A 17,658-nucleotide genomic window follows, 5' to 3' on the forward strand; every position below is an offset into this window, starting at 1 on the left:
ATTCACCACTCTTTGGGAAAAACAGTTTCGCCTCATGTCCATCCTAAATCTATTCGCCTGAATCTTGAGGCAATGTTCCCTAGTTCTATTAAACTGTTCCTTTCCTGCCACAGATGTTGCTCGACCCCTCCCCCCCCGGAGCAATCCAGCAGATTGTTTGTTGTTTAGGAATTTTCATGTTCTTCAGGGAACCACATTCCTACACTTTGCCCTTTTCCCTTCAGGGAGAGGAATGAACAACATCCCATCCATCCCACCACTTCCATTGTGCTCTTCTTCCACAACAACCTGCCTCCTCCAGACCCCTCTGTTACTGCTCCATTCCACAGCAGATGGGGGAGGGGGTTTAGTGAAGTCAACTCATATTCAACACCGACTCATCAAAACCATTGCTTACCACTCTGTTTAATCTCTTTCGCCCCATCAGCTTCTACAAGGCTAATAAAGTTCTGAAGTTCAACTACTCCAGACCAATCAGGAAAGGACCAAAGGACCCCGAGAATGAGTTTGCCGTAAGTATCTCTTTACTCAAAGTTCATCCCTGGGCTAACCTGTTGGGATAACTATTTATTGTTCCTCGTGTAAAAAGATTCCTCGGACATCTCTCACAGCCAACCTACCCATCCAACCTTATATATTCACCCTTAACCCCCAACCTGATCTCCCTTCTCTCCATCTACACGTCTGTCGGCTTAGCTGTTTCAATCTCTCTATCCATCGATCTTGAATTTAGATCAGGTACAGATTTATTTATCATGTGACAATGAAACATACAGTGAAATGCATTATTTACGTTAACAACATGGATGTGCTGGGTGCAGCCCACTGGTATTGCTACATATTCCTCTGCCAATGTTGCATGCCTACAGTGTTCAGTAGAACAACATATACAATGACAACAATAGAATAAAACAAGACAACATTGGTCTTTTCCACCAATAACCTCAAACACACAGTCTGGCCTCTAACTCCAGGACAGGCCACCTCCAGGCCTCAAGTCCTTGGCCCTGGACTCTCAGACTGACAAGCATCGGGTACCCAGCCTCGACCCTAAGACTTGCTACTTACATCCCCAGTGATCTGTCTCTTCACCTATCTGTCTGTCCATTTTTCTAACTAACCATCCGTCCATCTAAATCTGTTTATCCACTTATTTATCTATAATATAGTATAGTATAGCAAAAGATCAGGACCCTCGGCCCACTAAACCCATGCCAGCCTGATGTCAATTTCAACTGCGTTTACTTTCACATGGTCTCTATAGCTCAATTTCTGATCTGTTCGAGTGCTTGTCTAAATACTTCTTAAAGACCTTTATCCCTCTATCTATCTATCCATCCATCTATCTCTATCTATCTGTCTACCCTTCTGCCTGTCTATTTATGACTACTCTATCACTACTCTGTTGTTCAATTAAAGCAGGACTTCTGAACCATTTTTATGCCATGGACCCCTTTGCCAGCCCGCTGAACCCTCTCAGAATAATGTATTTAAATATATATAATAAAATACATAACATTACAAAAGAAACTGATTATTTTGAAATAGCTATCAAAATATTAATAAACAAATTTGTGATATATGTGCTTTTTATTAATGCATTAAGTAACAAGATTTATAGAACCCCTGAAATCTATCCACGTACCTCTGATGTTAAGAACCCCAGAATTAAAGGAAAATACACATTTCTTGAGCACCTTTTACACTTTGTGGTTCGAAGAACTGTACTGTGACAGAGCTCCCTTACAATAGGGTACTGTGGAACTGAGGGAGCTCCCTTACAATAGGGAACTTTCGAACTGAGGGAGCTCCCTTACAAGAGAGTGCTCTAGGATCCCTTACATCTCCTGAGCGTTCACATAGGTTTCCTTTGTAGTAGAACACAGAACATAGAAAGTACAGCACAGGAAAAGGCTTCAGCTCACAATGTTTGCACTGAACATGGTGAAAAAATTAAACTTATTCTTCTCTGACTTATATTCCTATTACAATACAAAATCTGACTTTTCACAATTTTAAGAAGAAGTTATATGCTCCTTCATCAGTTAAGTTACAACAATTAATTCAAATACTGGGATTATTTTCGAAAAATATAAACATGAACTTTGGACTGGATAAATGCAGAACTTTAAGCATAAAGAAAGGTGCAATGGAGCTAATAGAATACAAAACAGAGCAGCAGGTTACTATACAACCGATGGATATGAAGCATATAAGTACCTGCAATATCAGCAAGCAAAGAAAATAGATCATAGTGCGATAAAAGGAAAACATTCGACAGAATTTACTTCAGGACTTAAGAAAATCTGCCAAATCTGTCAATAGTAAAATATAGCAAAGGCAATAAACACTTAGTTATACCCATTTTAACATATTCTTTTGGCATAATATCTTGGTCCGAAACCAGTCTGGAAAATTTACAAAGCAAAATAAGAACTGAAATGACAAATTTCAACAAACACTATGTACACTCGAACACGCTTAGACTAAAACTACATAAAGGAAGAGGAACAACAGACATTAAAAATTTACACAACAGTCAGATAAAACTTCTAAGGATATACTTTCATCAGCGAAAACAGGATTCAGCATTCCACACAAGCATATGCAATTCCGATAAGAAGTATACACCCCTAAACTTAAATGAGAACACAACCCAGAAAAATGAAGAAATTATCACTATTGAAGGAAAAGTTAACCAATGGAAGAGCATGACCCTCCATGGAAGACATCCTCACGATCTGAGCAGACTAGATGTCGACAAGGAAGCGTCGAACACCTAGTTCAGAGTTGGAGATCTCTTCCCAGAAACAGAGGGGTTCCTTGTTGCAATACAGGGCCAGGTAGTTTACACAAAAAATGATCAATAACACATAATACAAGACGGCAAGTTCAAGATGATAAATGCAGAAAATGCCAAGAGAAACCAGAAGCAATCCAACACATTACAGTATCCTGCAGCAGTTTAACTCAGTCCTATTCCTTACACAGTACAGTCAAGTAGCAAACATCACTCACCAAAATCTTGCTTTAAAATACGAACTCATAAAAGAAATCATACCTTACTATAAATACAAGCCTGATCCAGTTTTAGAGTCAGAGTCCCACAAATTATATTATGACTGATCCTCTATTACAGATAGGACAATCCATAATAACCGTCCACATATAATAATACAGGATACACAAACAAGAACAACTAACTTAATAGATGTAACTATTCCAAATGCGGATAACATAAAGAAATCAATATGTGAGAAACACCAGAAATACACTGAATTAAAAGAGGAAATTGAAAGACTATGGAACATGAACAAAAGTGAACACCACTAGAATAGTCCGAAAGTTCCTAGCAATTGAGAAATGAGTGTGCTTGGCTAGTCCAGTACCTCAGGGTTTGCCAGCTTGAGCTGAGAAAAAAGAAATAATAAAAGTAATAATATGTAATAATTTCTCCCCTTCGCTGTTTGTCCACTCTCCATCCTGGTTCTCCTCTCTCCCTTTGTCCTATGGTCCACTCTCCTCTCCTATCAGATTCCTTTTTCTTCAGCCTTTTACCTCTTCCACCTATCACCTTGCAGCTTCTTACTTCATCTCCCATTCCCTTCCCCCTCACGATTTCACCTATCACCTGCTAGTGTGTACTCCTTCTACTCCACCCACCCTCTTCTTCTGTCTTCTGCCTCCTTCCTTTCCAGCCCTCTCGGCCCAAGATGTCGACTGTTTATTCCCCTCCGTAGACGCTGCCAGACCTGCCGAGATCCTCCAGCATTTTGTGTGTGGGCACAATATGTGGGTCAGCACAGTAACGTAGTGGTTAGCACAATGCTTTACAGTACCAGTGACCTGGGTTCAATTCCCGCCGCCGTATGTCCTCCCCGTGACCGCATGGGTTTCCTCCAGGTGCTCCAGTTTCCTCCTACAGTCCAAAAACGTACCATTTGGTAGTTCAATTGGTCATTGTAAATTGTCCTGTGATTAGACTAGGGTTAAATTGGAGGTTGTTGGGTGGCAAAGCTCAAAGGACCAGAAGGGCCTACTCCGCACTGTATCTCAAGAAATAGATAGATAGGAAGCAAGGGATTGTTGGGTGGTGTGGCCCAAAGGGCCTGTTCTGTACTGTATCTCAATAAATAAATACTGTAGGTAGATAGAAAGGTGGATGGATAGACAGGTAAATATGTTTGACCCATATTTATATACAGCATATATTTTTTTCACTTATTTTATATATATATTCCCATGGTGATTTATTGGAACAGGTGATGTGAATGAATGACCTTTCTTTCCAAGGAGGTAGCAAGCATTCCTCTTTCTCTCATTCCTTTGAGGACTGCAGGACATCTCAAACCAAAGTACATTTGAAGTGTGTCCTGTCTGAATGTGGGTCAAACACATTTACTTCCACCAGAATAAGAGGTGATGTGTTTGAAGTTAACCACGCACTGCTGTTTTGTTTGATCTCTTTCCACTCCACCAACTGAGTTCATTAAGAGAAATGGGCCCACGCTGCTGTAATACATATCAAACACTTTGATTCCGAGGCGTCCTCGGTCCTTGGCCGAAAGCAGTTCATGCTGCTGATTTTCTTTGCTGTTCCTCCCAGTAATTAGGCAGCGCCTCGCACCCGTGCTGAAGGATTTTAACACACACTGTTTCCCAGCAGTAATCGATAATTGCGTTGAGAGCGTTAACTCATTCACCGCCAGTCTCTCCTGACCTATTTATTTTTTAGCTGTTAGTAATTAGAGATGCAGCACAGCAACAGGCCCCTCCAGCTCGATGAGCCACACCACTCAGTTACACCCATGTGACTAATTACCCTACTACTGTGCATACCATTGGACAGTAGGAGGAAACTGGAGCATCTGGAGGAAACCCACATGGTCACAGGGTTTACATACAAAATCCACACAGACAACAGAGGGAATTGAACTTGGGATGCTGGCGCTGTAATAGCATTATGCTAACCGCTGCACCACTGTATCACCCCCAAGCCGGAAGCACACAGCATTGAGAGGGAGGAGAGGTGCCACAGAATTGAATCCCCTGTTAGACAGAAGACGTCGTTAAGCTGGAAAGAACGCCAACAAGATTTTCGAGAATGCAGCCAGGGACTGAGTTACACTCAGTGGCCACGTTATTAGGTAACTCCTGCACCTAATAAAGTGGCAACTGAGTGTACGTTTATAGTCTTCTGCTGCTGGAGCCCATCTGCTTCGAGGTTCGACATGTGTGTTCAGAGATACACCTGCACACCACTATTGTAACATGGTTATTTGAGTTACTGTCACCTTCCTGTCAGCTTGATCCAGTCTGGCCATTCTCCTCTGACCTCTCTCATTATCAAGGTATTTTTGCCCACAGAACAGCTGCTCACTGGATGTTTTTTTTTAGCTTTTTGCACCATTCTCTGTAAACTCTAGAGACCGTTGTGTGTGAAAATCCTAGGAGACCAGAAGTTTCTGAGATACTCAATCCACCCTGTCTTGTCACCAACAATCAAAGTCACTTAAATCACATTTCTTCTCCATTCTAATATTTGGTCTGAACAACAACTGAACCCCTTGACCATTTCTGGATGCATGTATGCGTTGAGTTGCTGTCACATGATTAGCTGATTAGATATTAGCATTATCGAGCAGGTGTAAAGTAATAAAGTAGCTACCAAATGTATAGAGAGAGGTTAGGCAGGACAAGACTTTATTGCTTGGGATCTAAGAGACTGCCATGTAGAGATATATAAAATTATAAAGGGCATAGATGGAGTATGTTCATAGTCTTTTTCCCAGGGTCTGGGAATCAAAAACAACAGGATATTAGTTAAGGTGAGAGAGGAAAGAATTAACAAGGGCTTAAGGAGTAAGTTTGTTGTTTGTTATGCGGAGCGTGGCAGGTAGATGTATCAAGCTGCCAGAGAACGTCTTAGAGGAAAGTATAAGAACTTGGATGGGAAAGGTTTAGAGAGACATGGGCCAAATGCAGGAAAATATAAAGATGAATTTTATTTGTTTCGTGTACAACGAAACCCACAGTGAAATGCGCTGAATTGTGTCAGTGACCAACCCAGTCTGAGGATTGTGCTGAGGGCAGCCGGCAAGTGTCGCCGCGCTTCCTGCACCAACATTGCAGACCCACAAGTCACTAGCCTTATGTCTTTGGAATGTGGGAGGAAATCCGAGCATCCAGAGGAAACCCACATGGTCGCAGGGAGAACGTATAAACTCCTTACAGAGGCCACTGTAACTAAACCCTGACTAGTGACCACTGGTGTTTTAAAGGGTTTTTCTAATGTGCTGCCATGTGGGACTAGCTAATATTGGGGTCTTGATGAGTTGGGCCGAAGGGTTTGTTTCCACGCGGTATGACTCTGTGCTTCTATTACACTAGTGCTATCCTCTGGCTGGCACAGTGGCCCAGTCAGCAGAGCCACTCCCACTTTGTGCCAGAGACTTGGGTTCATACCTGAACTTGTGTGCTGTCCGTGTGGAGTTTGCATGTTTTCCCTGTGACTGCATGGTTTCCTCTGGGTACTCTCCATCCTAAAGAGGTGCAGGCTTGCAGGTTATTTGGCGAATGTAAGCTACCCCCAGTGTGTAGGTGAGTGTAAAATCTTGTTGTAGTTATGAGAATGTGTGGAGAGGAAAAGGTGTGATTAATGTAGGACTGGTGCAAACGGTTATCATGGATTCAGTGGGCTGGTGGTCCTGTCTCCATGTTCTCTGACAAAAATCGGTGGTACAGTAGCGTACTAGTTAGCACAATGCTTTACAGTACCGGCAACTCGAGTTCAATTCCTGCCGCTGCCTGTAAGGAATTTGTATTATCTCCCTGTGACTGTGTGGGTTTCCTCTGGGTGCTCTAATTTCCTCCCACAGTCCAAAGATGTACCGGTTAGTAGGTTAATTGGTCATTGTGAAGTGTCCTATGATTAGGCGAGGATTAAATTGGGGGTTGCTGGGCAGCGTGGTTCGAAGGGCTGGAAGGGCCTATTCCATGTTGTATCTCAATAAATATAACAAATCTTGTCAAGCTTAAGTACTCTTTCATAAATCCATGTTCACTTTACTAATCTCATTGGGAGAGTCACAAACCAGGGAGCAGGGACTTCAAAGAATTTATGTATTTATTTGGAGATACATCATGGTAACAGGCCTTTGCGGCCCAATGAGCCTGTGCCACCTAATTACACCCATGTGACCAATTAACCTGTGCGACTTTGGGATGTGTGAGGAAACCGGGGTACCCTAGGAAACCCACACGGTCACGGGGAGAACATACAAACTCCTTACAGACAGAAGAGGGAACTGAAACAAGAAGGATGCAAGAACAGAGAGCAAAATGTCTTTCATCTGGGAGGATCTGTAATTCACAGCCATGGTGATAGAGTCATAAAGCAAAATGGTACAGACACAGTTCATTCAGCTCAACCAGTGTATGACCATGGTAACCACTTGCTCTGGCAGCTCGTTCCATATATTCACCACCCGCTGCGTGAAAAAGTTGTCCCTCATGGTCCATTTTAAACCTTTCCCCTCTCACCCTAAATCTGTGCCCACTAGCTTTGGACTCCCCTACCCTGTGGAAAAAAGCTGTCACCATCCACCTTATCATGAGGGTCACCGCACATTCTCCTGCACTGTCAGTCCAACCTTTCCCTGTTACTCTGGGTTCCGAATCTACAGTCAATGTCTATCTAGAGTCATAGAGTAATACAGCACAAATACATGCCTTCCAGCCCAACCCGTCCATCCCAACCATGTTACCCACCCTCCTCGGCCCAATTTCCTCCACTTGGCCTATATCCCTCTAAGCCACACCCCTCCACGTACCTAGCCAAGTGCATCTTAAATGATACTATTGTCCCTGCTTTGACCACTTCCTCTGGCATCATGTTCCACACCCTGTGCATGAAAACGTTGCCCCTCAGGAACCTTTTTCAATCTGTTCTCTCACATCCTAAATCTAAGCACCCTAACTTTGGACTGATTTACCCTGGGGAAAAGGCTGTCACCATCCACCTTTGCTATGTCTCTCTCATGGCTTTAAAGGTCTATGTGGTCACCCCCGCATTCTCCTCCATTGCAAGGAATAAAGACTTATCCTGGTCAACCTCTGCCTGTAACTCGCCATCTAGTCCTTGTCACATCCTGGTAAATCTTTTCTCTGATAGAGCAGAAATCCTCATCTCAATTGAACAGTACATAGATACATGCTTAGACGTAATAGCAAATAGTTAATGTCATTTCTTCAGTGCTGAATGAGACACAGAGCATAGAACAGTACAGGAACAGACCCTTCGGCCCACAATGTCTCTGCCAATCATGATACCAATTTTTGTTGATGTCACAGCCAATAAAGCTGAACAGCAACTTCTACTTCCTCGGGAGGCTAAAGAAATTTGGCTTCTCTTCATTGACCTTTACCAGTTTTTACTGATGTACCACAGAAAGCATTCTGTCCGGATGCAAAGCTGCCGAGAGTTGTGGACTTAGCTCAGCCTCCCTTCCATGGACCCTGTCTACTTCTCGCTGCCCCAGTAATGCAGTCAGCATAATCAGAGACCCAACCCACCCCACATGTTCTGTCTGCACCCCTCTCCTATCGGGCAGGAGATACAAAAGCCTGAAAGCACATATCACCGGGCTCAAGGACAGCTTCTATCCCACTGTGATCAGACTCTTGAACTTACCTCTTATACAATAAGATGGACTCTTGGCCTCACAATCTACCTTGTTGTGATCTTGCATTTAATTGTTTACCTGGACTACATTCATTTGTTAACTTTTACACTTTATTCTGCATCGTTATTGTTTTACATTTTTCTAGCTCCATACCCTGTGTAATGATCTGATCTGGATGAAAGGTATGCAGACAACCTTTTCACTGTATCTCACTACATGTGACAAGAATAAGTCAATAACAAACTCCATGCAGACAACAGGACTGTATCCCACATTCCCATCTACTCTCCCTAGATTCCACCACTCACCTACATTGTAGGAGCTACCTACAGTCATGAAAGTACCTACCAACCTGCACATCTTTAGGATGCTTGACGAAACTCACCCAATAACAGGGAGAACGTGCAAACTCTACACGGACAGAGTTAGGCTATTCTGCCCATCATGGCTGATTTATTATTCTTGTCAAACCCATTCTCCTGCCTTCGTCCTATAACCTTTGATGCCTTGACTAATCAAGAACTGATCAAGCTCCGCTTTAAATATACTCAATGACTTGGCCTCCACAGCTTTTGATGGGCTTCAGCTCATATGGCAGAATGAGGAAGAGATAGATAGGAGCTACAAGGAGGTAGTCACCCCTAAGTTACAGGAAGCAAGTAGTTGGCTGACTATTAGGAGAGGGGAAGGAAATAGGCAACCAGTACAGCATACCCCTGTGGTCGTACCGCTCAATAATATGTATACTGCTTTGGATACTGTTGGGAGGACAACCTACCAGGGGAAGCTGGGATCATTCTTGTGAATCTCCTCTGGACCTTCTCAAATGACAGCACATCTATTCTTGTGAGTGCCAACAACATTAGGGAAGTTGGAGCAGGAATGATTGTAGGTTACTGACAATTTTCTTCTTTCCCTCGTAGTCGATGTGGATTGAAAGGACAATGTTCACCACTGCATACGAGTTGCCGGGGATTCTCCGCTGGTTCGAAGTATTGCAGGTATCCCAGGTGAGTCGGACACTTCACAGCTGAGCTTTTGAAGTACGGTCGCTGTTGTAATGCGAGGAAATAAAGCCAACAATATGTACATGGCAAGGTAATGTTGTGATGATCTTTTTATTTACATATTTATTGAGACAGAGAATAGGCATTTCCAGCCCTTCGAGCCGCAACCCCTGATTTAAACCTAGCGTCATCACAGGATAATTTACAATTGAACCCTAGTGGTGTGGGATTTCAGGTTTCCTGTACTTCCTGCGTGATGGTAGCTGTGAGAAGATAGCATAGCCCAGAAGGTGAGGATCTTTGATGATGGCTTTTACATAGGAACATAAGAAATGGGAGCAGGAGTAGGCTATCCAGCCCATCGAGCTTGCCCCGCCATTTAATAAGATCATGGCTGTTCTGTCCGTAAACTCAGCTCCATCTACCTGCCTTTTCCCCATAACCCTTAATTCCCTTACTATGTAAAAACCTATCTAACTGTTTCTTAAATGTATTTGGTGAGGAAGCCTCAACTGCTTCCCTGGGCAGAGAGTGCCTCATGTACAGTACTGTGCAGAAGCCTTAGGCACACATATCTATATAGCTAGGCTGCCTACAACTTTTGCACAACACTGTATATTATGTCCATCCAGTTACCAAACCACATTAATATTACTGAGCTAATACAAAGCTAAGTACTCATATTTCTGTTTCCTAACCACCTTCCTATTTTAACCACTATATAGTACCGTGCAGAAGTCTTAGGCACACCAGCTATATATGTGTGCATAGCATTGTAGATACTCCCATTGGTGGGGAAGAATGTACTGAGCAGAATCCACCATTCTCTGTAGCTTCTGAACGTTCTTACACATTTGAATTTCTGTTTTAGACTATGATACAACCAGCCAGGATACTTTCAGAGGTACATTCATAGAGGTTTATGGGAATACACTGGTATAGGTTGTAACTAGCCGATTGACAGGAAACAGCAAGTTGGAATAAATTGGTCTTTTTTTGAGTGGCAAGTAGTAAGTAGTGAGGAACCACAGTATTGGTGTCTGTGCTCCAGCCTTGCAGAACATCATTGATTTGGATAAGGAAAACAGACATAATAATTTTTGGTTTGACTATGATACAAAACTAGTTGCAATTGTGAACAGCAAGGTGAATAGAAAACTTGAAAATGGACAAACACTTTGCAGCTGATCTAAAGAAAACTTTGACGAAATTCTATAGATGCACATTGGAGAGCTTGGTATGAAACCATCAATGCCCATGAATGAAGGGTTGGGGGGAGGAAATTACTGGAAGTTAAAGAAACCAATGTTCATGCCTTCAGGTTGATCACAGAAGAAGAACAGTGACAATAACAATTCCCAGCCCCCTCCTCCGCAGAAAAAACAGCAGCAGTACAATTCCCTCTAAGTCCCATATATAAGATTGTGTGGGCCTTCCATACCTGCACGCTAGATTATTTATTTCCAAAATCATGCATTGCAGCAATTGGTGTTGCTGTCTTATGGCTCAAACGGTTCAATCCCAACCACGAGCATCACCTCCATGGAGTTCACCCACTCTCCTCATGACCACATGGGCAAAAATTCTGGGAAGATGATGCACTGTATAAAATCGTGGCTTGGCCACACACGGGGTATTGGCATGCAGTTCCAGTGCAGAAGGGGTTTCCCAGGATGCCGCTGAGATTAGCAGTAGAGAGAAGTTGGACAAACTTGGGTTGTTCTCTCTGGAGAACAAGTAGGTTATAAAATTATGAGGCATAGAAAGTGTGGAAAATCAGAATCCTTTTTCCAGGGTAGGAAAGTTACATTCTGGGCGCTGGGGCATAGCTTTCAGATGAGAAGGGAAAGTTTAAGGGAGATCTGCGGAGTGTGTCTTCTACACAGAAAGAGGGATTTGCCTGGAACAAGCTGCTGGGGTAATGGTGGAAGCAGATTTGATAGCCTCATTCAAGAGCCTTTCAGATTGGCACATGAATATACACGAAATGAGTGGATACAGACAATGTGCAGACGGAAGAGAGTAGTTTAATTTGACATCATGCTGGGCACAGATATCGTGGGCCATAGGACCTGTTCCCATGCTGTACTGTTCTGTAGTTTTTCCTCTGACCCTCTTTGACCACCGATTAAAAAGTGTTATTGCCAGAATGAATCAGGATTTCATTGTTCAGTCAGATTAAGAGTCAGATTAGGTTATTGCCATTTACACCAGAATGCAATGAACTTCCATGCTTGAGTGAAACTCACCGAGTAATCCGTAGAAATAAATGTAATAATAGGTACGACAAATGCAAAATGACAGAATCTGCAAAGATTACCACACAAAGTGAAGTTGTTATTAGTGCACAACAACAGAATCCTAATAATTACAGGATCCTGCAGCAGATTAACTCAATCTGATTACATACGCAGGCACAATCAAGTGGCAAACATCATTCACCAAAATCATGCTTTAAAATATAAACTCATAAAAGACATCATACCATACTATAAATACAAATCTGATCCAATTTTAGAGTCAGAGTCCCACAAATTATTTTATGACTGATCCATTATTACAGATAGGGCAATCCATAATAACTGTCCAGATATAATAATACAGGATAAACAAGAAAGACCAACTTATTTAGTAGATATAGCCATTCCAAGCACACAAAGCTTACAGAAATAAGTAAGTGAAAAACACCAGAAATATGCAGAAGTAAAAAAGGAAATTAGAAGACTTTGGAACATGAACAGGGTAGGTCCCAATAATAATATCTACAACTGGTGTCATCTCAAAGGTACTACACAATAGCAATAAGCAATTAAGCCTACACAGCAATATCTATGTAAATCTCCAGAAAGCCACAGTACTAAACGCCACTAGGATAATTCAAAAGTTCCTAGCCATTGAAAAATGCGTGTGCTTGGCTATGCCCATATCTCAATTTTTAGCAGCTTGAGTGAAGAAAAAATAAAAATAGTAATAAATAAACAAATAGGGGAATATTTGTGGCCAAGTGGTTAAGGTGTTCGTCTAGTGATTTGAAGGTCGCTAGTTCGAGCCTTGGCTGAGGCAGCGTGTTGTGTCTTTGACCAAGGCACTTAACCACACATTGCTCTGCGACGACACCGGTGCCAAGCTGTATGGGTCCTAATGCCCTTCCCTTGGACAACATCGGTGATGTGGAGAGGGGAGACTTGAGCATGGGCAACTGCCGGTCTTCCATACAACCTTGCCCAGACCTGCGCCCTGGAAACCTTCCAAGGCGCAAATTCATGGTCTAGGGAAATAAATTATGCTGAGACATAAGTTGTAGAGTTTTTGAGGACATAGTCCTTGAGTCCATAGTTTGTAGAATAAGTTCAGTGTTCAGATAAATGAAGTTACCTACATTGACTTTGACTCTCTGGAAATTTGATCCTTGCTTTCTGTATGAATTTATTGGTGGCTTTTGTGTTCCACAGACCTGTATAAGTCCATTGGAAAATGCCATCGAAACAATGCAGACCAGCAATGAAAAGATCCTCACTCTGATCACCCAGCACCACAATGATCCGAACCTTTCCATCAACCCTCTGTCAATGCTTCTCAATGGCATTGTGGACCCTGCTGTGATGGGGGGCTTTGCCAAGTATGAAAAGGTGAGCTCATCGGTAACTCAACACGGGAAGGAAAGGAAGGTTTGTGTCTCCCACTCACTGTCCATGTCCCCAAGCACATTAAGGTCTTGAGGTGTGGCTGTTACTGTGAGGTAGGAATTACAGTATGCCCACCTGCCACAGTGTGGCAGGGGAAAGATAATTTTCTTTATACACTGAGTGGTGACTTCATTCGGTACCTCCTGTACCTAATAAAGTGGCCACTGAGTGTATGTTCGTGATCTTCTATTGCTGTAGCCTATCTTCTTCAAGGTTTGACACAGTGTATGTTTATAGATGCTCTCCTGCACACTACTGTTGTAACATGTGGTTATTTGAGTTACCGTCACCTTCCTGTCTGCTTGAAACAGTTCTCCTCTGACCTCTCTCATTAACAAGGTGCTTTCACCCACAGAACTGCCACTTACTAAATGTTTTCTTTTCGCACCATTCTCTGTAAACTATAGTGATAGTTGTCTATGAAAATCCCAGGGTTTCAGCAGTTTCTGAGATACTCAAACCACTCTGTCTGGCACCAACAATCATTCCATAGTCAAACTCACTTAGATCACATTCTTCCCCATTCTGATGTTTGGTCTGAACAAACTGAACCTCTTGACCATGTCTGCATGCTCTCATGCCTTGAGTTGCTGCCAAGTGATTGGCTGATTAGATATTTTCATTAACGAGCAGTTGTATGGGTGTACCCAAAAAAATAGCCACTGGGTGTATACAGGAGATTCATCTGTATAAAAGCTTGAAAGCACGTACTTCCAGGCTCAAGAACAGCTTCAACCCCACTGTTATAAAACTATTAAGCAGTCTTCTCATAAGATAAGATGGACTCTTGACTTCATACCCTACCTCGTTGTGATTTTGCTCTTCGTTGTTAACCTGCATGAAATTTCTCTGCAGCTGTTACACTTTATTCTTCATTCTGTTAATGTTTTACCTTGTACTACCTCAATGAGACCGTAAGATGATAAGGTATAGGAGCGGAATTAATCGATTTGGCCTATCAGGTCTGCTCTGCCATTTAACCATTTCCCTCTCAGCCCCAATTCCTTGGCTTCTCCCCATAACCCTTCGTACACTGTCTAAACAAGTATCTAACCACCTCTGCCTTAAATATACTCAATAACTTGGCCTCCACAGCCGTTGGTGGCAATGAATTCCACAGATTCACCACTGTCTGGCTAAAGAAATTCTTCCTCATTTCCAGTCTAAATGGACACCCCTCTATTCTGAGGCTGTGCCCTCTGGTCTTAGGCTCCCCCACCACAGGAAACATCCTCTCCACATTTGCTCTATTGAGGCCTTTCAACATTTGATAGGTTTCTGTGATATCCCTGCCTCATTCTTCTGAATTCTAGGGAATACAGGTCCAGAGCCCTCAATTGATCCTCATGTGATAAGCCCTTCAATCCCAGAAGCATTTTTGTAAACTTCTTTGAACCCTCTCCAATGTCAGCACATCCTTTCTTTGGTAAGGGGTCCAAAACTACTCACAATACTCCAAGTGAGGCCTTACCAGTCCCTTATAAAGCCTCAACATTAAGTTCTTGCTTTTATATTCTAGTTCTCTCGAAGTGAATGCTAACATTGCATTTGCTTTCCACACCACCATCTCAGCCTGCAAATTAACCTTTATGAAATCCTGCATGAGAACTCCTAAGTCCCCCTTCACCTCGATGCACTGTGTAATAATTTGATCTGTACGTTCAGTATGCAAGACAAGCTTTTCACTGTATCTCAATGCACGTGACATTAATAAACCAATTCCAATACCAAGATGAAGTGAAAAGCTTTTGATTTGCATACCATCTTGACAGATCATTCCATACACATATTATAAAGGAAAAAGCACAGAGCAACACACACAGAATGCTGAAGGAACTCATCAGCATATTTGGAAATGAATCAACAGTCAATGTTTTGGGGCAAGATCTTTCTTCAGCACTGGAAAATAAGAGGGAAGTCAGAATAAGAAGGTTGGGGGGTGGTGGAGGGAAAGGAGTACAAGCTGGCAGTGATAAATGAGATCAGGTGAGGAGGAAGGTGGGTGGGAGGGAGAGATGGGGTTGAAGTGAGAAGCTGGGTGGTGATAGGTGGGAAAGGTAAAGGACTGAAGAAGTAGGAATATGATGGGAAAGCAGAGTGAGCTGTGGAAGAAAGAAGAGGAGGGAGGGCACAAAAGGTAGGTTTTTAGGGAGGTAAAGAGAAGAGAAGTGGTAAGAGGTTACCCAGGTTGAGGCATGGAAAAAGAGAGAAGGGGAGGGGAAAGAAAATACCAGGCGTTAGATAAGTCAATGTGCATGTCGTCAGGTTGGAAGCTATCCAGGCAGAAAATGACGTGTTGCTCCTCCAACTTGAGTGTGGGCTCACTCTGGCAATAGTGGACGTCATGGACCAACATTTTGGAATGGGAATGGGAAGTAGAATTAAAATGGGTGGTCACTGAGAAATCTTGCCTATAGTGGTGGAACAGAGTGTTACAGCAATAGAGAGAGTGCAGTGCAGGCTGTTAAGTAAAGTACAGGGGCAAAGATGGTGAGGCAACGCTTCACCTGCGAATCTGGTGGGGTCATCTATTCTATCTAGTGCTCCCAATATGGCTTCCACCGCATTGGTGAGACCTGATGTAAATTGGGGGACCACCTTGTCGATCACTTCCACTCTACCTGCCAGAAGTGGACCCAATACTTTAATTCTGATTCCCATTATGACGTGTCAGTCCGTGGCATCCTCTTATGCCACAATGAAGCCAATCTCAGGTTGGAGGAGCAACACCTTATATTTCATCCGGGTAGCCTCCAGCCTGATGGCATGAATATCGATTTCTTCCTACAATAATTTTTTCCCTCCCCCTCCACTCTTCTATACCCCACCCTGGCCTCTTACCTCTTCTCACCTGCCTATCACCTCCCTCTGGTGCCCCTCCTCCTTCCCTTTCTCCTCTGGTCCACTCTCTTCTCCTATCACATTCCTTTTCCTGCCCGCCTGGCTTCACCTTCCTCCTTCCCCACCTCTCACCTTTTTATTCTGGCATCTTACCCCTTCCTTTCCAGTCCTGAAGAAGGGTCTCGGCCCAAAATGTTGATCTGCTGAGCTCCTCCAGCTTTTTGTGTATATTGCTTAAGATTTTCAGCGTCTGCAGAATTTCTTGTGTTTGAGATTATGATGCTTAAGAGTTCATCATTTAGCATGAGAAGCCCATTCAAGAGTCTGATGGTAATGGGATAGAAACTGTCCTTAACTATAATGGTACGTGCTCTAAAAAGTTTTTTCATCTGCTTCCCAGTGGGAGAGGGAAGAAAAAAGACTGACTGGGGTAGGAGAGATCTCACCTTATCTTCTGCCCAGTGGGAGAGAGGAGAATAGAACATATCAGCGTAGTATTGAGATCGAATTCAAAAGGGTGACAAAGTGTTGAGTAGGGTTTTCATCTGATGCTGGGCCATTTTACCCCTTAGGCGTTCTTCACTGAAACATATATGAGCAGCCATCCTGAAGACATGGATAATATTACAAAACTAAAGGATCTCATTGCCTGGCAGGTAAGCAGAACACAAATGCTTATAATAATTGAAGATTCAAGATGTCATTTCCAGTACATAAGTGTAAAGGAGAACAAAATAATTTTTACTCTGGATCACAATAATTAAAAAAACACAGTAAATATAAATAGATGAGATAGCTTTTTTACATGGATTTATTCTAAATCCATAAACCCATAAACTCCACCATTTACTCATGGCTTATTTATTTTCCCTTTCAACCCCATTCTCCTGCCTTCTCCCCATAACCTTCGACACCCTTGGTAATCAAGAACCTATCAAATTCCACTTTCAATGTGCTCAATGACTTGTCCTCCTTTCTTACCAAAATCTATCAGCAGTGTCTTCTGTTCCATCATCTCTCAGATTTTTGGACAGATCCCTCAGATTTGAGTACAGGCGGTTTCAGACCGAGAGAATCTCCAAGAGGAAATAAGACAATTATGCACGACGTTCCTACAGAATGGCTACAAGATAAAGGAAATCAATTGGGCCCTTAAGGGGGCCGACAGAAAAACCAGGAAACCTAACAACGAGGAGGAACCCGTCACTACTGCCTGTTTTTCCTATATTTCCACGGTTTTTGGAAGGATCACCAGGATCCTGAAGAAATACTGGATTAATACCATCCACAAACCCATAAGGAAGTTAAAATGACTTCTTATGCGGCTTGGGTCAAAGATGACTGAGGACTCAGGATGGCTGACGTTTACAAGATGTTCTGTGAATGCAGAGCAGTGTATGTTGGCCAGATGGGGTGCACGGTGGAAACCCACATCAAGGA

The 17,658-nt window shown here is 42.8% G+C and overlaps 1 protein-coding gene across 1 annotated transcript in view; it reads left to right on the forward strand.

The window, feature by feature from the left end:
• Nucleotides 1–17,658, forward strand: part of LOC140196859 (dedicator of cytokinesis protein 2-like) — a 1,243,024-nt gene that overhangs the window by 1,200,431 nt on the left and 24,935 nt on the right. Inside the window, exons 43-46 of the mRNA XM_072256747.1 lie at nucleotides 428–512; nucleotides 9,608–9,694; nucleotides 13,144–13,320; nucleotides 16,791–16,874. Of these exons, the coding sequence (XP_072112848.1) occupies nucleotides 428–512; nucleotides 9,608–9,694; nucleotides 13,144–13,320; nucleotides 16,791–16,874 (433 nt within the window). The remainder of the gene's footprint in view (nucleotides 1–427; nucleotides 513–9,607; nucleotides 9,695–13,143; nucleotides 13,321–16,790; nucleotides 16,875–17,658) is intronic.

Source organism: Mobula birostris, chromosome 4 (assembly GCF_030028105.1).
Source record: "Mobula birostris isolate sMobBir1 chromosome 4, sMobBir1.hap1, whole genome shotgun sequence".
Lineage (NCBI taxonomy): Eukaryota > Metazoa > Chordata > Chondrichthyes > Myliobatiformes > Myliobatidae > Mobula > Mobula birostris.